This window comes from Artemia franciscana, chromosome 7, assembly GCF_032884065.1.
Source record: "Artemia franciscana chromosome 7, ASM3288406v1, whole genome shotgun sequence".
Taxonomy (NCBI): Eukaryota; Metazoa; Arthropoda; class Branchiopoda; order Anostraca; family Artemiidae; genus Artemia; species Artemia franciscana.
The window spans coordinates 39649285-39674468 of NC_088869.1; the positions used below are offsets into that span (position 1 = coordinate 39649285).

The window sequence follows — 25184 nt, forward strand, 5'->3', positions numbered from 1 at the left end:
TGAGTTACGAGGTCCTTCTAAATATGAAGTTTCATGAAGATCCGATCACTCCTTCGTAAGTTAAAAATACGTCATTTTTTCTTATTTTTCAGAATTACCCCCCCCCCCTAATTGAGCGGATCCGTTCCAATTATGTAAATCACATATGCAAGACTTCTGCCTATTTTTCCAACCAAGTTTCATCCCGATCCCTCCAATCTAAGCGTTTTCCATCATTTTAGGTTTCCCCACCCCAAACTTTCCCCAATGTCACCAGATCCGGTCAGGATTTAAAATAAGAGCTTTGAGACACGATATCCTCCTAAATATCAAATTTCATGGAGATCCAATCACCCATTCGTAAGTTAAAAATACCTCATTTTTTCTAATTTTTCAGAATTACCCCCCCCCCAACTACCCCAAAGAGAGCGGATCCGTTCTGGTTATGTCAATCATGTATCTAGGACTCGTGATTATTTTTCCCACCAAGTTTCATCCCGATCCCTCCACTCTAGGTGTTTTCCAAGTTTTAGGTTTCCCCCTCCCAACTCCCCCCCAATGTCACCTGATCCGGTCGGGTTTAAAATAAGAGCTCTGAGCCACGATATCCTTCTAAATATCAAATTTCATTGAGATCCGATCACCCGTTCGTAAGTTAAAAATACCTCATTTTTTTTTATTTTTCAGAAATAACCCCCACCCCCAACTACCCCAAAGAGAGCGGATCCGTTCCGTTTATGTCAATCATCTATCTAGGACTTGTTTTTATTTTTCCCACCATGTTTCGTCCCGATCCCTCCACTCTAAGTGTTTTCCAAGTTTTAGGTTTCCCCCTCCCAACTCCCCGCCCCCGTCACCAGATCCGGTCGGGATTTAAAATAAGAGCTCTAAGACACGATATCCTTCTAAACATCAAATTTCATTGAGATCTGATCACCCGTTCGTAAGTTAAAAATACCTCATTTTTTTAATTTTTAAGAATTACCCCCCCCCCCAACTACCCCAAAGAGAGCGAATCAGTTCCGATTATGTCAATCATGTATCTGGGACTTTCGCCTATTTTTCCCATTAAGTTTCATCCCGATCCCTCCCCTCTAAGTGTTTTCCAAGATTTTAGGTTTCCCCCCTCCAACTCCCCCCAATGTCATCAGATCCGGTCAGGATTTAAAATAAGAGCTCTGAGACACAATATCATTCCAAACATCAAATTTCATTAAGATCCAATCACCCGCTCATAAGTTAAAAATACTTCATTTTTTCCGAATTAACAACCCCTCCACTCCCCCCCAGATGGTCAAATCGGGAAAACGACTATTTCTAATTTAATCTGGTCCGATCCCTGATACGCTTGCCAAATTTCATCGTCCTAGCTTACCTGGAAGTGCCTAAAGTAGCAAAACCGGGACCGACAGACAGACCGACAGACAGACAGACCGACAGAATTGGCGATTGCTATATGTCACTTGGTTAATACCAAGTGCCATAAAAACAGAACATGTTAGATGTTAATAACGCTAAATGTCAAAATCATAAGCAATATTTTTGAACTATTAACATCAATTACTTATTAATTCAGATTTATTGACCCTCAAAGATAGCAGCAAAAGTTCAGATCAGGGTAATCCCCCTACCATTTTACCAACATCGCCAGCAATTCAAAGCTTTTATCACCAGTTTAGGCAGCATTCACAAAAATTAATAAAGTTGTTCCTGAAGTTGAAACAGCAAGATTTAAAGTCCTTCCAACAATAATTTCATCTTACAGACTATTTTCACTCTTATATCTTACTACACTACTTTTACTACATCTTGCTACTACAATTTTCTATAGTAGCCAATTTAAATTTCCAAGGAAACATTTTAAGTTTTTTAATAGTAAATAGCACCTTCATTCATATAATTGGATATGGGTTATCTGGTCACAAGACAATAATTATATTATAATCAAATATATTTATCTTTTTTTTTGTGCGTGAGTGTTTATTTTAGTCTCCATGTTGGGATAGCCTCTCTTCTAAAGCATTTCTTCATTTCTTTGTTTTCTTTTGGTTAATCAAGTTAATTTTCACCTCTATTATTATGACGATGCGTATTTATGTTTTATGAGCCGTTTTCAATAACAACCCTAATATATCAACTACTTCTATGAACGAATAAATATTTGATTATCCGATTGAATAACAACAAAACATCATCAAAAAAGGAAGAGAAACAGAGAGGGGAAATGATGACCAGAATCAGAAAGAGGAAAATAAAAACTACGCCTAGCAGTTCTATAGAAACAAATAAGACGAGCAACAACAATAACAAAATTTAAAAATGATGATAAATAAATAAATACACGTAACACTTACACGAAGGCAAGAAAAAGTTTTATCAAACAGTTTGTGGTAACGAACTGTAGTAAGGAGCGATCCGGCTCAATAGTAAACGAAACTCTAAAAAAAGGACTCTAAAAGATACATCCAAAGAATCGAATTTTCATGCTGATTTTAAATATATAAGTTTCATCAAATTTAGTCTTTGTCATCAAAAGTTACGAGCCTGAGAAAATTTGCCTCATTTTGGAAAATGGGGGAAACACCCCCTAAAAGTTATAGAATCTTAACGAAAATCACACCATCGCATTCGGCGTATCAGAGAACCCTATAGCAAAAATGTCAAGCTCCTATCATAAAAATTTCGTATTTTTTGCCAGAAGACAAATCACGGGTGCGTGTTAATTTGTTTGTTTGTTTTTGTTTTCTTTGCCCCGGGGATCATCGTATCGACCAAGTGGTCCTGGAATGTGGCAAGAGGGTTCATTCTAACGGAAATGAAAAGTTCTAGTGCCCTTTTTAAGTGACCAAAAAAATTGGAGGGCACATAGGCCCCCTCCCACGCTTATTTTTCCCAAAGTCAACGGATCAAAATTTTGAGATAGCCATTTTGTTCCGCATAGTCAAAAACCATAATAACTATGTCTTTGGGAATGACTTTACCCCCACAATCCCCAAGGGAGGGGCTGCAAGTTCCAAACTTTGACCAGTGTTTACATACAGTAATAGTTATTGGGAAGTGTACAGACGTTTTCAGGGGGATTTCTTTGGTTTGGGGGTGGGGTTGAGAGGAGGAGGCCATGTGGGAGGATCTTTCCTTGGAGGAACATGTCATGGGGGAAGAAAAATTCAATGAAAAGGGCGCAGGATTTTCTAGCATTACTATAAAAAAAAACAATAAAAAAATAAACATGAAAACGTTTTTTCAACTGAAAGTAAGGAGTAGTACTGAAACTTAAAACGAACATAGATTATTACGCATATGAGGGGTTCTAAAAATACTTTAGTATAAAGAGCGAGGTATTTAGGAGGAAATAAATACCTCGCTCTTTATGCTAAAGTATTTTTAGTAATTTCAATTATTAATTCTACGGCCTTTCTGATTCAGGGGTCATTCTTAAAAAATTGGGACAAAACTTACGATTTAGTGTAAAGAGCGAGGTATTAACGAGGGTACAAACCCCCTCGTACACATAATAAAAATATAAGAATATAAAAGTTTGTTACGTAAGTTAATTCTTAGTTACGTATATTTTTTACTAATAAAAAGGTTCGTTAAAAATTAAAAGTTCTAGTTGCCTTTTTAAGTAACCCAAAAAATTGGAGGGCAACTAAGCCTCCTTCCCCACCCCTTATTTCTCAAAATTGTCTGATCAAAACTAAGAGAAAGCCATTTAGCCAAAAAAAAAGAATTAATATGCAAATTTTGTTTTAATAATTTATGTGCGGAGAGCCAAAATCAAACATACATTAATTCAAAATGTTCAGAAATTAAATAAAAAAAACTAGTTTTTTTTAACTGAAAGTAAGGAGCGACATTAAAAATTAAAACGAACAGAAATTACTCCGTATATGAAATGGGTTGTCCCCTCCGCAATCCCTCGCTCTTTACACTAAAGTTTGAGTCTTTGCCACAATTCTACTTTTTAAAACAATTCAAAACTTTAGCGTAAAGAGCGAGGCGTTGAGGAGGGGACAACCCATTTCATATACGGAGTAATTTCTGTTCGTTTTAATTTTTAATGTCGCTCCTTACTTTCAGTTAAAAAACAGTTTTTTATTTATTTAATAACTACTAAGAGCATTTGTTTTTAGTCATATGTCCAATTTTGACCGCCTTACAACGCAGAAACCTATCCAATTGTGACCCTTATGGGTCAATTGAATTTTCTAGTCAGATTCAGGAAATGATTAAAAAAGTGATATTTGCATGCTATCAATACTACTACAATTACCACCACTACTACTACCAAACCATTCCATTACAACCTTGAGGGAAAATTAAACTAAATCAAAAGACGCTATGTGCATGCACACTATCAAAATAGAGTATATCAGGAACGGATTTGGATATTCAATTGGAACTTCCAGAAAATACTTCAAGGGGAAGATCATCTCATCATTAGGCAATATGTGCACACTTCTGCAAATACTATGGTTACTGCTACATTACTACAGGGTCATTCCATGTCAAATCACCCAGTATATAATTAATTTGAAACCGACCTCTTTAGATTTTGATGAAACTTGGCACAATTATTGCATTTGCTATCCTATTGATAAATACCAAATTTTATTTCTCTATCTCTTATAGTTTTTTTTCTATAAATTCTTTAATTTTCTTAATTTAACGTGATTTTAGGCCTTGGATTTTGCATCTTGCAATGTATCTTGTAGCTTAAAAAATTAATATCTTGAAAACTATTTGAGATATCACCATGAAACTTTGCATAATATTTAATTAATATATTTAAAATAAAGAAAAAATACATTCACTAACCTATCTCAACTCCAAAAAATAATAAAAATATTATAATCAGAATTTTTTATTTATTTTTAAACCATTGTTGGGATTTACTAAAATTGCAATATCTCAGGTCTCAGACCTGGTAGAGTGTTCATATTTTTTTTACATACTCCTAGATACATAGGCTAACAGATAAACAAAAAAGATGTATGGCATTTTCACATTATTATTCGATCTTTTTCAAAAATTATTTGATTTTTTTATTATCTACTATTTTCTCAGGTACGGAACTCTTTTCCGACCTGTCGGCATATATCCCATTTGTGGAACTCCTTTCCACCATGTCAGCCCTTAACTCCCCTTCCAAAAAACCTTACACGTTCCAAAAAATTACAATCTGTATCAGAATTAACCGAACAAGAAAAAGAATTAATTCAACTTAGATCTGGAATCGATTTAATTGAATTTAAAAATGTTTGTTCCCATTACAGCTACTACTTTCTGAGTGTATTTGAAAAATATCAAACAGTATGCATAGATCCATTAAAAAAAACACAGAAAGCCAATTAAAAAGTCACTAAGAAATGTATCTTTAAGTTTTTCAAAACAATTGTGTGAAAAAAATATTTTTGTTAAACCTGGACAAAAAATAAGCCCTTCATGTCGAAACTTCTATGAAGAAAAAACTAAAATCACTGAAAATGAATCTGATGACGAACTAATGATTGAATTGGATTCGTTTGAATCTAGAAATGTCTCCATTTCACAAACAAATGCAGCCTTAAATGATTTGGGTTTAACTCCAATTAAACTTCATAATTTGCCATCACACAGTAAGGGATTGTATTACAAAAGGAAAGTTGAAAAAGTAACAAAAGAAGTAAAGAAAAAAATCTCCAAAGTTCTAGATTATGACATTGAAATATCAGAAGATGAAAAAGAAGATGAAAGAAATTTTATCGAAAAAGCAGAAGATTTTGATAGGCTCGTGGGGCTTTTAAAAGAAAAACTTATGTCTGTTGGAAGATCCCAAAAAGTCCAGATTCTGATTTTGGTGCCAGAATCTTGGAGCCAGAAAAAAGTTGCTACAGAATTTCAGGTGACCGAATATATGGTAAAACAAGCAAGAAAGCTTAAATGAGAGAAAGGTATCCCTGACCCTAAAAAAGGTAACACACTCTCCGAAAACATAGTTAAACTTGTCACAGACTTTTACCAAAATGATGAGAATTCAAGAGTTTTACCTGGAGCAAAAGATAAAGTGAGCATTAAAAAAAATATTTATATTCAAAAAAGGCTTATTCTCAGTAATTTAAGAGAGCTTTACTCTTGTTTTAAATGGAAATGCCCCGACTTGAAAATAGGATTCTCGAAATTTTGCAGTATAAGACCAAAGTGGTGTGTCCTTGCTGGGTCAGCGGGTACCCATACAGTATGTGTATCCAGCATACACCAGAATGTGAAATTGTTACTAGATGCTGTAAAAATTGAAGAAAGTTACGAAGATTTGATCAAGATGTTGGTTTGTAAAGTTGACAACAGTGAGTGTATGCTACGCCATTGTAACAACTGTCCGTCTGATGATGCCCTGATTGAATACTTAACTGCAAAATTGAGCAAAGATTATGATTTAGAAGAAGAAATAATTATAAGCCAATGGGTTAATACTGACAGGACAGAAATGGTTAAGCAATCAATCAGCGTTGAAGGCTTTATTTCTTTACTGAGCAAATCTGTAGGAAACCTAATCCCACATTCATATATTTCAAAATCACAGTCTAAAACTTTCAAAAAACTGAAAGAAGATCCGCCTTTGAATACAGCAATTGTAATAATGGATTTCATTGAAAATTATCCTTACACCATTCAAAATAAAATTCAAAGTTATCACTGGAACAGAGGTAGATGAAAAATTCATCCAGTTGGACTCTACTTGAAAAAGGATGATAGTTTTAATTTCCAACCATTGTTTCATAAGTGATGATTTACAACATGACACTTGTTTTGTGAATTACATACAAAAAGAAATTTCGAAATGGCTGAAAGAAAATCATCCCAAAATAAACCAAGTTCATTATTTCACTGAAGGCTGTGCTGGTCAATACAAAAATGGAAATAGTTTCAAAAACCTAACAAACCATCATGAAGACTTTGGAAGGAAAGCCGAACATTCATTCTTTGCAACAAGCCACGGGAAATCAATATGTGATGGCTTGGAAGGAACTGTAAAGAGAATTTTGAGAAAAGCCAGCCTTCAACTTTCAGATGAAAATCAAATCAAGACAGCAACTGGAGTTTATGACTTCTGTAAAGTCAACATTGAAAAAATAAACTTTCACTTTATTGACAAAAAAATGCTGAAGCTTTCAGATTGGAGTTAGCGTCACGATTTTTAACCACCAAGACTATTCCCAGTACTAGAAGTTTCCATTATTTCAAACCATTAAATACAAATGAAATTGAAATAAGGAGGACTACTGATAGTCCTAATCCTACTCGAATGTTCTCTTTTGATTCTGCTATGGATTGGGTCTGCATTCAACCATCTTTAAACGATTATGTGGCTGCAAACTAGAATGGAAAGTGGTACTTTGGACTCGTTGAAACTGTGTTTCATGAAGAAAAAGATGCTGAAATTCTTTTTCTTCACCCTACAGGACCTGCTGCCAGCTTTTACTGGCCTCAAAGAAGAGATTTGTGCATAATACCTTTGGAGCACATTATCAGTACAGTTGATGCACCGCAATCAAGTAGCACTGGCAGAATGTACTACTTCAAAAAAGAGTGTATCAGAAAAACAGAAGAGTGATGGATGAAGTGGAAAAAATATAACAAGCAGAAATAATAATTGCTGTAAAAGATATTGATTCTTAGACTTCAGTTTTTATTTTATTTCACATTCATTAAATGTAAGTAAACCGCAAATTTATAATTTCTTAATAATATTCTACTTTTTGGAATATTAACTAAACATGTGAAAAAGCCATATATCTTTTTTGTTTATCTGTTAGCCTAGGTATCTAGGAGTATGTAAAAAAAATATGAACACTCTACCAGGTCTGAGACCTGAGATATTGCAATTTTAGTAAATCATGACAACGGTTTAAAAATAAAAATAAAATTCTGATTATAATATTTTTATTATTTTTTGGAGTTGAGATAGCTTAGTGAATGTATTTTTTCTTTATTTTAAATATATTAATTAAATATTATGCAAAGTTTCATAGTGATATCTCAAATAATTTTCAAGATTTGAATTTTTTAAGCTACAAGTTACATTGCAAGACACGAAATCCGAGGCTCAAAGTCACGTTAAATTAAGAAAATTAAAAAATTTGTAGAAAAAGAACTATAATAGATAGAGAAATAAAATTTGGTATTTATCAATAGGATAGCAAATGCAACAATTCTGCCAAGTTTCATCAAGATCTAAAGAGGTGGGTTACATGACCTAGTTGAATTGACATGGAATGACCCTACAACTACTACTACTACTAATACTACATCTATTGCAATCAATTATAAGGTTATGAGCATTGAGAAGAAAATTTCAAGAAGTATATGAAGATAAAGGTTATCAAAGGGAAATATCAGCAACGTCATAGCAATGGCTAATAGTATTAAGATGATACTTCCCGGACTTGATGAGATGGATGTCCTACTGACCAATCTGCAATATGTTAATACTACTGCTGCTAGTAGTACTACCGCTATTCAATACTATTACTAGTAATACCAATGCTACTACTGTGACTACTACTACAAATATGCTTAAGGGTAGGGCGAGGGAATTATCCTCTTGAGGAAATGATGGCCTAGGAAACGACACAGCACTCGCACGTAATTTTTATTATGAATAATTCTTCTGGGCCTGGTCTGTTTTGACGAGCGTTTTCGGGCTGGACAACCTCTTCCTAGCTAATTTATCTACTATGGGTTGCTGCCTCGCAGTAGCATAATAATTACAGGCATGAATATATAATGAGTCGGAGGTAATAGGCTTGGGACTGTCTGTGCAGGATTTCGACTCATGTTGATAGAAGACCATGGCCAAGCACTGAAAACCATGTTGTGACCAAGATGGGCCCAGGATTGCACAAAACCTCCATTCATACTGGAGGTCCAAAGGACTTCTTGCTGTCCGGTTTTAAGCCGGCTTAAGCGCTTCAGTGTAGACTTGAGAAGATATGTTGTCAAATTCAACGATTCGAACTGGACTTTCTAGGAGTTTCAGAAACTCATATCGCAGGGGTAGGAAGCACGAAATTAGGTGATATAGAATTTGTTTACCCAGGCAGGAAGGATGGAGTCCATAGATGGGAAATGGGGCTCATGGTGAATAAGGAAGCTGCTAAGTCTTGTTTAGGCCGGGAAGGTATTAAAAATAGAATACTAATTGCTCATTTTATGAATAAAAAGTTCAGGGTACAAGTTATAGTAGTATATGTCTGTTGAACCGACTGATGGAGATACTAGTGACTCAGGTGAATTTTACTTACAGTTGCAGGAGCAAATAGGTAGAAATATGGTGTTATTACTAGGACACTTTAACACCCAGGTCGGTAGAAATAGGGATAGATGGTATTCTAGCCTAGGTAAATTTGTTTTAGGAAAAGAAAACAGTAACGGCTACAGACATTTTCAATTTTGTTGGTGGAACAATCTAGTAATAATCAATACAATGTTTGGTCATAAAATGGCCCATAAGAAGACATGGTATTGACGTGATGGTAAGACAGCAAATCTTATCGATTATGTTATAGTAAACCGAAGACTGGCAGGATCAATACAACATACTAGGGTATATAGGAGTGCTGTTATTGATGTTGAAAGTAAAGGTCACCATCTACTAGCGTCTAGGGTTAATTTAAAGCTGAAATTTCGGAAGGGTAACTACCTCCCGGGGATTTATGATGTTGGAAGACTCCAGAATTAGAATTTGAGAGAAACTTTCCAGGAACAGTTTAGTATTAAACTTGAGAGTTTAAAATTTGACAATGTGGAAGATGGTTGGAAGTATTTTAGAAAAACAATTTGTCAAGAATATTAGTGAAAAAGCTATATGTTTAATATAGAGGAGAAGGGATTTATACAAGAATTATCTGAGTGATAGATCATATGAAAACAAAAGGATTGTAACGAAAGTGGAGAAAGCACTAAAGGATGAACGAAGGAAGTGTGAAGTGGAGGCCATGGATAAAATTGCCTAGGATCCAGAAGATGCAGCTAGACGACGTAATAGTAAAATATTGTATTGGCATGTTAATATATTGAAAGGGAGTAGTCAATCAGGACTTGTCCGAGTTAAAGACAGGAATGGGACCACAATTAGCGACAAGGAAAGAGTTTAAGAGAGATGGGCGGAAAATTTTGAGAATTTGTGACATTTTCCACATTGGATATGAAGGAAGATTTGTTTTGTGAGGAAGTATTGGCGACAGTAGTAAAAGGATTAAAAAATAACAAGGCTCCAGATTCTGATAGTGTGGTAAATGAGTTTCTTAAATATGGTGGCTCAGCGGTTAGAAATAGGTCGCTGAAGATTATGAATTGACTTTTGAAAAAGGCAAACTACCTAACGATTTTAGAACAACCTTAATTGAACTACTGTATAAGAAAGGTGATAAGAGTGAGTGTCGTAATTATCGAGGCATTAGTCTGGTTTCAGTAGGTAGTAAATTAAAGAGTAAAATGATACTTTCTAGACTGAAAGAGGCTGCAGACTAAGTTTTAAGAGAAGCTGTGGTGTTAGAAAAGATAGAGGATGTGTCGACCAAATTTTCACTCTTAGGATAATAATTGAGAAGTTCCTTAGTTGTCAAATACCTTTGGTCCTCAGTTTTATAATTTATGAGCAAGCGTTCGATTTTGTTGATAGAAGAGCTTTAGCAAAGGTGTTATTCTTGTATGGTATACAATTACATTAAAGTGATTAGTGCTATGTACGAGAATAATACAGCTGCGGTTAAGATAGGAAATGAGGTTAGCTGCTGGTTTTGTATTAAAGCAGGGGTTAAGCAGGGGATAAGCAGAAAGTGTGAGCAAAATGAATGAACTTTTAGAGGTTTCGTGAGTTAAGGATGTTAGAAAAGGTTTGGAAATTTATTTTCAGAAGACTAAGTCACTGAGGCTAAGAACAAGTGAAGATGAAAAGGTGACGTCGGTAACGGAGTCGGCAGCTTCACTTACCTTGGTAGTACTATTAGTAATTATGGTGGGAGCAGTGAAAATGTTAAAAGTAGAATAGCGAAGGATCAGTGTTATTCACAGTTAAAAAAAAGTTTGGAAGAATAGGAAGATAAGTCTGCAAACCAAGATTAGAATATTGGAATGTACAGTGATGACAGTGGTCAAATATGGCTCTGAAGCACGAGCGCTCCAAAAAGCGGATGAAAATTTACTAGATGTTTCGAGAAAAATTGCCTATTTTTGGGTACCCGGCTGACTGACTGTATGTCAAACAGCAGGCTGTATGAAAAATGTGGTTCAGTCCCGCTTCCTAGGGCTATAATGAAAGAAAGTTTGAGATGGCTAAGGCATGTTCTGCAGATTAAGGATGACAGATTGCCAAAGATTGTCTTTTTCGGCCAACCGTCTAGGGCTAGACTGAAAGCAGGTCGTCCCCGTCTGGGGTGGAGGATGTCATACAGAAAGATTAAAAGTAAATGGGAACTTCCTGTGAGGGTGTGAAGAGGGAGGCTTTGAATAGATTGGGATTGAGTAGAAGCGTGCGTAGATGTGTTGGTCTCAGGCGGCTTGTTGCTGGGGTGATTTGCTAGCCGTAGCAGTAGTAGTAAGGGTATGAAGGAGAAATTTTAAAGAAATTTTGGTGTGTGAAGTTCAAACTAATAGGCCTTGTTGTGAGGGATGTTGAACTAACCAAAATAAAAGATTTGCATCCTAATGCTACTTTTTCCAAAAAACAAGTTTTCAAAGCAAGGTAAAGTGCTCCATTAAGCCAAAAATGAGCAGAAATAAAGTCATAAAAACTAATAAATAAATAAAAAGTAAGTGTATCCAGGTTGTTACAGAGAGTTATAAATCCTTTTTAGAATGATAGTAAGTTTTATTTTTCAAGTCAACTTCAGGAGTAATAAAATTAGAAAATACTATTTGGGTCAGGATTAAAAATTGTAGAAAAAGATCCTCCAACACAAAAATAACAACCCTAACTAAGGATTCTTCTAGAAAAACTAAAAAGAAATTAAATATTTGTTTTTCCATGCAAAAGACTATGCCAATAAGACAAACAGAAATTAATTTTAAAAGCTTTTTCCACAAAACAAGTTTTCAAAGCAAAGTAAAGTGCTCCATTAAGCCAAAAATGAGCAGAAATAAAGTCAAATTATATTCTAAGCGTAAAACTACCACAAATCACTATCAATACATAAATGAAACTCAAAACGAACAGAAATTACAATAAACAGCCGAGTCAAACTCAAAATGAGCAAAAATTAACATAAGTAGGGTTCGAAACCCACGTCCCTTCACAAGACCAGAAAATAACTTGCACTTTATTGAAAACAAAATATGTTTTAAATGTTTTCACTTTTTTTACTTTCATAAATAAAAATTGCCAAAAGTTTAAGAAATAAATATCAGTATATGTCTGTCTTTTTTTTCAGTAAAGTGCAAATTATGTTCTGGTAGTTATTTTGACTAGACAAAGAGTTTGCCTGGTGGAGGGAGAAAAAGAGGAAGAAAAAAGAAAGAAAAGAGCACATCATGCTACCTCTTCTATATGTTTAATCTTAGTCTTAGATTCATTAAAAGACGGTGCTATTGCTGAGTAAGAATGGCATGGCCCTGAAAAATGTTCTTCAAGCATTATTTTAGTCCCATCCAGACTAAAAATATTTATTTTCTGGAATGTAAAGTGGAGAATTTTATTCATGTTTGAAGTTGGATAGAGGGCAGAGTTCATGATAATTGCCTCGTTTCGTGTGTTTTCTCTTTAGTCCCGATTGAATTACATTGAGCCAATGATCCTGGGATTGTTTTTAATTTTTGTTTTAATGATTGTACCTTATTGTAAGTCTTATTTCGTTTATATATGTGCTTTCCTGAGGATAACCCTTGGACATAGAGCGAAAATATTAATTTAAAGTTTTAAAAGACTTCATTGTCTTTGATAAATTCCCTATTGCTTATCCTGTTATTTTTAAAATAGAGGACAGAAGACAGAAAGATAGACAGAGGACAGAAAAGGAAAGGAAAAACACCCTATGAACAATCATAATAAATTATGATCACGCTGGTCATCATAAACACAGCCAGTTTAGCTCTTACCTCAGACGCCATCAAATTAATACTAATTATAATTAATACTAATTACCTGTATGCAACTATCTGGTCTCTTCGCTTTACATAATCCCCCTCCATTTTCTTCATTCTTAAGAAAAACTCTTGATCATCTTTTTCATAAAGTTTATAAACTCTTTCAAGAGTCTCCTTCAATTTCTTCCTCTTCTCCTTCAAAACTTTGTCGTTCAATGGTGGAGGTTGGTCAGGATTAAACTCCATTAAGTCAATCTTTTCTAGTTCTAGAAAAATTTCACTTGGATCTTTGCCTTTCAATACTGCAGTACGTACAAGCATTCGCTGTTTCTTATTTTTCTTCAATTCTCGTTTTCTTGCCTCTTTGCGAGCCTGGTCAGTAGGGTTCATGAATTTCCCACTTTTGGTGGTATTAATATTTCTCCGGCCCATTTTGAAGCTTTTTTAAGTTGTATTGAAAACCTGAAAATCCAAAAGACATCACAGTCAATACCTGAACCAGCAAAGGAAAACAAATAAGGCATGTGCCATGAGTAGATGCTGGACAGGCGGAACTAATGTGGAGTCTTGAATATAGACTACCCAAAAGTGAGTAAAACTAAGCAAGTAAAAAAAATAAAAAGATACATAAATAAAAAAGAGGAGAAAAGTATAAAAGACAATTTACTGATGTTTTGGATTTAATGTACAAGCAAATAAAAACCACAAATTATTGTGAAACCTCATAGATTACCTTTTATGGTAAATAATTTTATGGCAAATTACAATTAGTCCTGCCACTTTGTGGATTTCTCTCCCACTATTTATGAAATTCTGGCTATTTCCCTGTTGCAGCGTAGGTTAGAAGTTTAGAAGCACTAAAGGTAGAAGGTTAGAAGCACTAGAAATTTCGGTATTTGCTAAAATTTAATCCAAAACCTCCTTTTAGAAATCTTGGATAGGCCACTCGGTTAAATCATACCTGTGAGAAGGGACAGTGGCAAGGAAACCACTTTGCCAACTCATCCCTATTTTTCTCCTTTTGAAACCATGAATAATACAAATTTACACCATCTGAAGTATCTATTAACCCAAATAATGACACGCAAAGCAAGAATTAAAGTTATAAGCATTGGTCTAAAAGTTGTCTTTAGTAATAGATTGTTTAATGTCAAAATTCCATGAAATAAAATATACACTCTTGACAGAAAAAGCATGTGTTTATGCTTTTTACAAGATAAAACCTAAGTGGACTAAATCCCCTCTTGGGGACATTCAAATCCAGATTCCTGATTATACTTTGGTCACCAACTTATCTAATATAGGAAGAAGAGGAATAGCTGTATATATTTGAAGCTCTGTTACGTTAGGAGACATTGATATTAATTCAGACTATGAGCTGTATGATGATCATGTGTGGTTTTCAGTTCTCATACCTTTTAGGACCTTTCATATAGGTTGCATGTACAGAAATCCCAGTTCTCTTAGCCTTCAGCTGTCCCTTCTTGCTGCTAGTACATTAATGGACAACAAAATAAAGCATCAAGGAAATATTATTATTGTTGGTTATTTCAATCTCCTGTATATTAAGTAGGTCAATGGGCCTAGATTCTAAGAAAACAGTTCGCAGAAACCAGAAAGCAACTAGTAAAATTCTAAGAATCAATAAATTAATTTAAAAGGAAAATCAGAGGCTTAATGCCGGTTGGGATTTTAATCTTGATTCATTAAGATCTGATGACCCACTCGTATGTTAAAAATACCTCATTTTTTCTAATTTTTCCTCTCCCTTCAGCCCCCCCCCCCCATGGTCAAATCGGGGGGAGAACGACTTTATCAAGTCGATTTATGCAGTTCTCAGACACGCCTACTAATTTCATTGTCCCAGCATGTCCATAACCACCAAACTAATCAAAGCACTGGACCCCCTCCCATAACTCGCCTAGAGAGATTGGATCCAGTCCGGTTACGCTAATCAAGTATCTATGACATTTTCTTATTCTACCCACCAAAGTTTCATCCTGATCTCTCCACTCTAAGCGTTTTCCAAGATTTCTGCTCCCCCCAATGACAATTTCATTAAGATCTTATCACTCCTTTGTAAGCTAAAAATACCTCATTTTTTCTAATTTTTCAGAATTAATCCTTCCCCAAATTCCCCCAAAGAGAACGAATCTGTTCCAGTTATGTAAATCATGTATCTAGGAATTCTGCTTATTCTTCCCACCAAGTTTCATCGTGATCTCTCCACTCTAAGCATTTTCCAAGATTTCCACAACGCCGCCAACTCTTTCCAATGACACTGGATCCGGTAGGGGTTTAAAATAAGAGATCTGAGTTATGAGATCTTTTTAATAAAAAAAATATGAAATTTTATCAAGACCCGGTCACTATGATCTGGTTTAGTATGAAATTTCATTAAGATCCAGTCACTCCTTTGTAAGTTGAAAATACCTCATTTTTTTTTAATCTTTTAGAATTAACCCTTGCCCCGACTCCTGCAAAGAGAGCGAAATTTGTTCCAGTTATGTCAATTATGTATCCAGGACTTGTGCTTATTTTTCCTACCAAGTGTCATCCTGATCCCACCACTCCTAGTGTCTTCCAAGATTTTAGGTTCTCCTCTCCAACTCCCCCCAATGTAGTGATCCGGGAAAAACTAAATAAATATATTCTGCAAGATTGGGAGGATAATTACATCACATCTGTAATCAAAGGGAGCAATAGAAATGAAGCTAGTAATTACTGACCAATTAGTCTTACCTTGGCAATTGGGAAACTACTTGAAGGTATATTCAATTCAGCCATTATGGATCATTTAAATACCAATAATCTACTATCACTTAGTCGACATGGATTTTGTCCCAATCAATCAGTTGACACTAACCTCACTGACCCATACAAGCATTTCTCAAAACTTATGGATCAGGGATCTCCTGTTGACCTATTATTACTGGATCTAGCCAAAGCATTTGATAAAGTTTGCCACATGAGACTAAACTCTATGCAATGGGCATCCTTGATAACAATGTAAACTAGATAATGCGATTTCTTACCAATAGAAAGCAGGTGGTAAAAGTATTTGGAGACAATAGATCAACCTTCTTCTCAGATGTAAAAAGTTGAGTACTCCAAGGAGCAGTTCTAGGTCCAACTATGTTTAATATTTTCATGAACAATGCACCTTGAATCACAGAGAATAAAATTTTATCATTTGCAGATAATTCCAAAATAATTGCTCCTGCTCATTACCCTTAATGTGCCATAGCCATCCAGGCTGATCTTGATGCATTGTCAAAGTGGGCAAAATCCTGACAGCTTGAATTTAATCCAGAAATGCAGTCATTCATTTTGGAGCAAATAACCCTCTGTGCCAGTATTTTATAGAATCCAGCAATGGTTCAAAACAGCGACTCATATGTAGTCATGGTGAAGAAGATTTGGGAGTCTTGGTTGATGATAAGTTCAAGTTTAATTTTCATGCACAGTCTGTAGTAGTCAGTACCAACTAAAATTTTGGTTTATAAAAAAACTAAAATTTTGCAGTAAATCTCCAGCTGTGATCATCAAGCTCTTAAAGGGCCTGATCAGACTGAAATTGGAATGTGTGTTGCCAATCCAGCAAATAAGGGTGATATATCAATTCTAGAATCAGTGCAGCATCATGCAACTAAATACATAAAGGATTTCAACATCTTACATATCCTACCTAATTACATAAGCTCAACTGAGCTCATGTAAACTGAGGACTGGCTAATAGGCTGATAATTTTCAGGCTTTGATAGGTTACCTTTCTTGAAAACTGGTGTAATGTTGGCTATTTTCCAGTCTGCTGGCAGCTCTCTAGAAATAATTGATTTCTGGAAAATTTCCCAAGTGGTTCTGCTATGACTGCTGTAGTTTCTTTTAATAGCCTGGGATGTAGGTTATCAGGTCTTAGTGACTAGAGAGAAAGAGAGAGAGAGATCGGTATATTTAAAAACTATCATAGCATAGCTAAATTCAGTTTTTTTCACAAAAATCATACATTTAAACAAAAATCACACACTACAACCCAGCATTAAAAATTGATGTGAAGAAAGGCACAAATGAGTTGGCGTAATGATTAGTTTGTACTTTAGGGGGTACAAGTTTATTTTGTAACCGAGTTCAGCTATTGGGAGAGGCTGGTTTGGGTAGTAGTTATTGGTGGCTCTTATTGGCTAGGATAGATTTTCCAAATTGCTGAATAAGGTGTTCAAGCTGGACTTTAAGTGGAGATAACTAGTTATTAATTATCTAACATCTGTAAACGTCTGAGAACCTGTGTGAGCAATAGAGTGATGTTATCCATTGGGGTTTTTACAATGTATTCTGGTGAAGGAGGTAAAGGACCATTGGGTTCAGTAATAAAAAACAGAAACAAATTGCTGATTTAGTGAGTTTGGAAGCGTGTTAATGTCAGCTATCTCTTCAAATTCAATTCAAATTCATTTTAATTAAAAAACATGCGACGGACAGACCCGATTATTAGTTTTTATTGTCATACACACACAAAAATTCGTCAACAAGTCAAAATTGACATTCACAAAATTATAATATATACAATTAACAATAACTAGATCTACGTTGCATGGGCAACGTGAGTTGTTGCGGCAACCTTTGCTCGGCTTCGCCGAATAAAGTGTTGTGAGAGCAACACTTTGGTTTTGTTTCCTCGCTGCGACTAAACGCTGAAGTTGTTAATCTGTAAGGATGCTAAAATACATACTAGGTACACCAACTCGCAGAAGTTGCAAACTCCTCATTGCTAAAGATTATTGTAGCCTTACAGCCGATTATTACTTACAAGTCCCCTACATGTCTTACCATTGGAACCAAATTGGTCTTACCATCAAATACAATGGAAACAAAAAATAGGTACACCAACTAGTAAGAGTTGCGAACCCCTCATTACCGATGATGATTATGAGCTAACAGCCGACTGTTGCTTACAACTCCCCTATATGTCTCACAATTGGTATTGGCCTATTTTTGGTTTCAGTGTGTACCTTACTACTGAAGTTGTCAGCCCCTTTAAACTTTCAAACTGGTATATCTCATGAAGGAATTTTTGTACAAAAAAATGGATGACATATACTTTAATCAGCTCATCAAAAGCTATCGACTGCCGTCGAAAAAAAAAATCTATCTGTCTTAGTTCAAAAGTTGACTTTTTTGCCGTAGGCCAACTTTCTAACCTCATCGCTTAGAAAGGAGCAAAGGATAAACTCTAATTTCTTTAGCAATGAGAGAACTTTTAAAGTTTAAGAGGCACATCTGATACCATTTCTCTACCGCAATCCCAAGTGCGAAAAACCGAATGATAGACTCAGCCGAAATCACGGCAGCACTTTTGGACCCGTGGGAAAATGCCGCTTTTTTGCTTCTCTAAGTTTTTCTATTTATCACTCAAAGAAGATATATTGGCTGTGGGACAGGGTAACTGTCGCATATATTTAACACTTATAGATTTTAGTCTATCTTCAATTTGAAACTGGTGCCTGCCTGCTTGCCTGCTAGAACGGAGCTTTCCACTCGAAAGCAGAAACATGGTTTGATGAAACGAAAGCTTGGCTGAATAACTTCAGATAGTCCTCTCTGACATAGGCTATACAACTCCTCTTCACTTCACACACTATAGGCTCTGGCTCAAGGACAAGCAAAAACCATCTTTTTTGGCCCCAGGCAAGAGTTCTACAAAGCTTTCCAAAATGTAAAGTCATATTCATCAATCCGGCCGAAGGTCCACACTTTCCGTAAAAACCGCAGAGGTTAGGCCCTTACCACTTTCTAGCAATAAGCTGAAATTGGGGTGCTAGGAAAAAAAAAAAAAACCACAACAAAACCAAAGTGTTGCTCTCGCAACACAATAATTGTCACATATACACGAAAATAAGTCAACAAGTATACACAAAATTATAATATATACAATTAACAACAATAATCCAGATTAAAAAGTCAACCCAGCATTAAAAAACTTAACAAACAAGGGCACAAAACTAAGCTCATAATGAGCATGTGACACAGTCACAGGTTGAAGTTTTGGTACAGGCTCTGCAACGGCCCTGAGTGGCCTTAACTGTGCTGGTTGATGTTGGGGTGGGAGGATATTTTGGTGCATAGGGCTGGACAAAATTTTATTGCCAAAGGATAGGGCTAGTTTTAAATGACGAGATTGAAGGGTTTGAAGTTGAAACTGATTAAGGAGGGATATGTACAGTATTTTTGGGGCTTTTGAGATTACTAGGAGGGCACAGTATTGCACCCTCTCAACCCGGTCTGACTATTCCCTAGTCAGCCCAAAATGCCATACAGGGCAACAGTATTCAAGTGTGGAACATATAAAAAAGAAATAGATGTGTAGGAGGTGTGGTGCAGGGATTCCATAGCAAGCCAACAACTTCAGAGACCTGATGGCCAAATTAGCTTTTTCTAACATGGCATCAACATGTTTATTCCACTTCAGATCCGAAGTGATATGAACGCCGAGCAGTTTAATTTCGGTCACGCGACTGGCGCTGGGAATAGGTGGATTAAAAACTGGCGCAGATTTTAAAAAAGAAAATGTTAAAATTACAGATTTATCAAAGTTGACAGTCATTTTGTCCACCTTTGCCTCTTGACATATATCTTTCATTAATGAACCTGCTCTGCTTGGTAGGATTTTTTGACAACATTCAATGAGCAACAGATCGTCGACGTTCTTCCAGGGGTCATCCAGTGTTGTTGGCAAATCATTTATTATGACAAAAAACAAAAGTGGTCCCAAGAGGGTACCTTGGGGAATTTCTGGGGGAGACATCGTGGTTTTAGAATGACCCACATTATTTCATCGTACTCAGTTAAAAAAGGGACATCAAGTCTATCTGCTTTTAAAATTTCATGGGCATAAATAAGGACTCTGCCACCTTTTTTCCCCAGTGGATGGTCATCAGGTCGTATTTTTATCAACTCGTCAAAACCACCTATATTCAGGAGTTCTGGGATTTGTCAATGAACTTCAGAAACCATTAGGACAGATGCCTTTGTTGCCTGAGCTAGACTTTCTAACTCAGCCACTTTATCAAAATTTAAACTTTCAGCATTTGCGTAAATAAAACTAGGGAAGTAAAAAACATCAGAATTATAATACTTTACCTTAGTGGTGTTTGATGTTCTCATTGTAGGTCTTTGTAAGAATATGTTATTTCCCTGGTGGGCGGGGCTGTCATCAGGGTTACCCACACCAACCAGGGGCTCAAATTTATTCAGCACTGGAATTTCAGCTGAAACAAAAGAAATTGTGTCCTCGCCAGTAGGGGCTGTGAGGGTGGACAGGAGGGGGGCGGTACAGGGATTTGAAACACTGCCGGGGGGCTTGGGGACATTATCTTTTGTGGGGGATAGAAAAGTTGATGTTGCTGAGGTAGCAGATCCAGGAAAAACATTCTGACCAACCAAGAAGGCACAATACATGCTTGGTTAGGGGTATGTTGATTTACAGGAGGGATTGTTGGTAAGGGGGGCCATGAGGGTCTGCAAAAGGTGTAATCGCGATGTTTTTGAATTCGTAACCCCATCCAATTAAGTTTTTTGATGCCAGGTTTGGATCCAGAAAAGCATTTTCCTATCAATTGGTATGACTGGAGCTATGTCTTTTTGATGTACTGCAACACGCATGCGCGAAAACACATTCTTTTTCAGTACATGATAAAATACAATATAAATCAACGTGGTCAAAATTACACTCATTATTACTGCAAGCTTTCGATATAAAACGCGGACACATATGTAAAAAACGACACTTTTTTCTGTGCTCACAGAAACCACTTTCATTAAAATAACGACAAATCTTGTTAAATTTGGGAGCCTCTTTCATAAAAAAACTGCATATAATCTTACTTCCTTTACTGGTTAAGGGCTTGTGCTTAACTTTTTGTTGAACTATTTTCTTGAAAACAATTAATGGTTCATCTTCAGTCGGTTGAATGTTATGAAACTTATTCTCATCAGTTAATCTTACATCAGCTAATTTAACACTTTCCTGAATCTTGTCATTGATGATCATTCTCACACTGCATGCACTTTTTTATGTCACTTAATGAGTTACAAATCTGATTGTTTGGGACTTGTATAGAAATATTCATTTTGGAGCTGAAGGGAGACAAGCGTAATTTCACGGGTGGCGTGAGTGAAAGGATTCCCAACTGATTTAACTGCATCATTAGGGTGTCAATAATTGTTGTTTTTCATCACTTAAGTTCTGAAGGTTATGTAAATCAGATTGGAGTGATTCGGGGGTAATTTCTTAGGGGTAATAGTTCATTTTGAATAGCTGAGAGTTGATTCTCAAGAACGGAACATCTGTTAGTTAAAGCTGAGACTTCATTAACATATTCAGAACAATTCGTGCATGGAGTTTTATCCTCACTGCTGGGCCTAGTTACTGTCTTAGTTTTGGGATTAGAATTCCTTGGTGTGACTATGGGTGTGTTTTAAGTGGGGAAGTCACAATTTAATCACAACCATACCAGTAGTTTCTCTCTTGCTCCAAGCGTGATCCTTGCACACTTAGGATGCCACCATTGACTGCATTTGGTGCACTGAACTGTCCCACTAGTTGCTGGGTTTCTACAATCAGGGCAGTAATATTTAGTCATAATTAACTTGGAAAAAACTAGGTGCTGTGTACTAGGCTGATTGGGAGAAGGGCTACCTCAAACCCAACCAACTTGTCTTCATCCAGGGTAAAAACCACAGAAATTCTCTACCTGCTGTGCAGAGATTCAATATCCAAAATAATCCTCAAGTTCATATTTTTAAAACGAAATCATAGATTAGATACACAAATGTCAAACAACGCCACTACATGTAAATAAAATTGAAAATAGAATTTGAACAGCACCTCTCTGCATGCAAGTCAGATGAAGATTCAAAAGACTTCACCTTCCTCTGTTACCAGTTTACTGATGCCTCATCTGTTATGGTCTTGGCTGGAGACATATCAACAGAATTTCTCTGAGTTTGTCTTAGCTTATCTGCAAGTTCACATTCAAAGCTTGTATACAAATTGCATGTCAAATTTTTAAGATTCTTCCTGCTATTTGAGATGTTTCCTTTGTTTTCTGGGGATGGATGCTTCTTGTACTTCTTCCATTTTCTGTTGATTTCCTTCTTAATATCTTTCTTCATTGTCAGTAATATTCATGGTTTTGGAAGGAGCTTGCTTGAAGTGTACTGTTCAGCTTTGCCTAGTAGTATTTCTTTGAAGGATTTGAAGGAATATAGCAGACACCCTTATGGGTGTCTTCTATATTCCAAATGAGCTCAGCTAGCTTTGCATCTGTTTGCTCAGGTGAAGGTGATGATGGGCTTCTGTATACACAGCCAATTCTGACAGTGGGATGGTTTTTATTCTCTAGAACTGAAATATTGAAGAATACAGTTTCAGCATAGCAGCATCCACTAGAATGATCAATATGGGTGACAAAATACATGGATTTGACTAATGCAAGTGTTCCACCACAGCAATGACAGGATGACAGATTGGATATAGTTTGGTTGCCTTGCATATTAGCATGTGAGTCTAGGAGCTGGTTTCTTGAGTTCTTGGGATAGACCTCAGTAAAGAGTATAACATCATAGTTATTTATGTAAATCATAGATTTTAGCTTGTTGATTTTGTTTGGAAGTTGGTCTATATTTGCAATTAGAGAAGAAAAATCTAGACTTGCTTGCTTCCTTTTTGTGTTAGGTACTTCCTTTTGTAGTGGTAGATATTTTGAAGCAGCTCATCTTCAATGGACAGGAAACTGCTACACATCTGTCATTATTGGTTGGATTTAGGCTTTCATGTGCTGGGTGTCTTTGGACTTATTGACAGGTGGTGATTGGCTTATTATGCATCTTAAATTACTAATGTTTATATTAAAAACTAGCTGTTGGGGTGGCGCTTCACGTCCCCCTCCCACTTAAGTCATTATGCACAATTGTAATTGTGTCCCTGTGTCCCACCTGTAAATATGGATATATATATATATATATATATATATATATATATATTTTTAACTATGTAAAACTTGCAAATATACAACATTCTTGGCTGTCCCATTGTCTGTGCATATAAATAGACTGTCAGGTTTACTGACTCTTGAACATGCAACATATAATTGTCCATGGGAAAAACAATCTGTATTCAGATACATACCTCATTATTCTAATGATTGCCCTTGAGCTTTGTTGATGGTGATTGCTAATTGAACATTCCCTGTGTCCCCATTGTCATTTATATATCCCCCTGTGTCCCCATTGTTGTGGTTTCCCTGTGTCCCAGTTGTCATTTGTGTCCCAGTCTGTAATTTCTCTTTGAGTGTTGCTGTCATCATTTATATTCCCTGTGTCCCGGTCATCATTTTTGTCCTGGTTGTCATTTGTGTTCTGGTGTGTAATTTCTCTTTGAGTGTCCTGGTTGTCATTTATATTCCCTGTGTCCCAGTCGTCATTTGTGTCCTGGTGCTTTGTTGATGGTGATTGCTAATCAAACATTCCTTGTGTCCCAGTCACTTTCTCTTTGAGTGTCCTGGTCATTGTTTATATTCCCTATGTCCCAGTTGTTATTTGTGTCCCAATGTCCTGGTCTGTGATTTCTTCAGTCAACAAACATGATGTCAGTCAACACACAAACATGACATCACTTGACACACAGACAACTTATTTTTATATATGTAGACATCATACTACTCTGTAAGATGTTTCTCAATGAATGCCTTGTTGCTATTTATTCCTGGCTGTAGCAAGACACCATATACAACTAGGTTAAGTTTCCTACTATCTCTGTCTTTTTCCTGAATGAACAATCTGTGAACTTTGTCTTCAAGGTGAGGATAAATAGCCTATTTTATCTTGGATGTTTCTGGAAGCATTGCTGCTCCAACATGTTTTTTGACTTTTGAAACAATACATTTATCAGCCCTGTTTTTCTCTTGTCATCAACAAGATCAAGTCTTGTCATCAAGTCATCAACATGCTCCTTTGTCTATCCTAGTGGTAATGTTGTTTTTGAGCTCCTCCACTGTGCTTGTCACTGTTTCTAAAAAAGCCAAGGCACTTGGGACCTTGAAAGAGTTTTATAGTGTTTCTTTCTAAGGGGGCAAACCGCTAAACTGTTACTATAGGAAGAAAAGAATGTAAAATTCTAGACAAGCTACTTTAGCCAAGTTTATCTTGGAAGGGGTCATGTTAGGAAAATGAAACTTTCAAGGATGGTTCTAAAGGCTATAGCATGTCCCAGGAAGGTATTTTGAAGTAGACTACCTATATCTACTCATTCTCTCTCTAGAGGGTCCTAACCTTTGATGACCTTTAAAAAACTGTGTTATAAATGTGAGACCTTGCAAAATAGATCTTCTGCTTAAATGAAACACAAAAAAGTTGTTTTAAGCTTCATCACTTTGCTCCAATTTTAAGACATGCAAATACATTCCCTAAATTTTGAAAAAAAACACTCATATTACTTAAAATTCTACACAAATAACAGGAATTACATTTTCAGAAGTAAAGCCAGAGAAAAAGAAACAATATCTTAAAATTAAAGTAAAATATTGTTTTGTCAAAATTTCAATAGGCTATGTTCACCTGTCATGTACTAGGCAAATTTTAGGACCCTCTAAAGGTAGAAGAAGATGAGGGACACAAGGTACTTTGAAATAACTTCCTGGAACATACATTAACCTATATACCCATCCCTGGAAGTTCTATTTCCCTAACTTAGCCCCTTTCCAAGATGGCTAGCCAAAAATAGCTATAGCAGAATTTACCCCTAACGCCTTTCCAAGATAGCAAAAGTTGCTTTTCTAGAGTTTTAAAATAATTCCTAAGCGTCTCCTTACTGAGATTGGATCAATAAAATATTAAGCCTACCCACATTTATCATCAAAGATGAAAATATATTTTGGACAATGAGAGGGTGGAGAGTGATATCTGAATAGGCCTTTATCATTCTAGGGTAAAATTTAGACTCTAAACACGTTCTTGAAAGTTTCATTCAGAAATATACCGATCCTACCTGCTATTGGCCAAATTTATTTTAAATTTCAGAGGTTTCCAGATTTGTTGGTTTCAGAGTAGGATATTTCTTTGGTTTCTTTCTTAAAATGATTTCGAAT

The 25184-nt window shown here is 35.9% G+C and overlaps 1 protein-coding gene across 2 annotated transcripts in view; it reads right to left on the reverse strand.

Annotated features, from left to right (window-relative positions):
- The window catches only part of LOC136029273 (WW domain-binding protein 11-like), a 48146-nt gene extending 22971 nt beyond the window's left edge, over window positions 1–25175 (reverse strand). Inside the window, exons 1-3 of one of the 2 annotated variants that reach the window (XM_065707525.1) lie at window positions 25085–25173; window positions 16811–16963; window positions 13100–13503 (exon numbers count right to left, since the gene is read on the reverse strand). In XM_065707525.1, coding sequence (XP_065563597.1) covers window positions 13100–13473 — 374 coding nt within the window. In that variant the 5' untranslated portion in view covers window positions 13474–13503; window positions 16811–16963; window positions 25085–25173. Of the gene's footprint in view, window positions 1–13099; window positions 13504–16810; window positions 16964–25084 lie in introns of both variants that reach the window. The other variant, XM_065707524.1, reaches the window with a different exon arrangement.
- Between the last annotated feature and the right edge of the window lie 9 nt (window positions 25176–25184).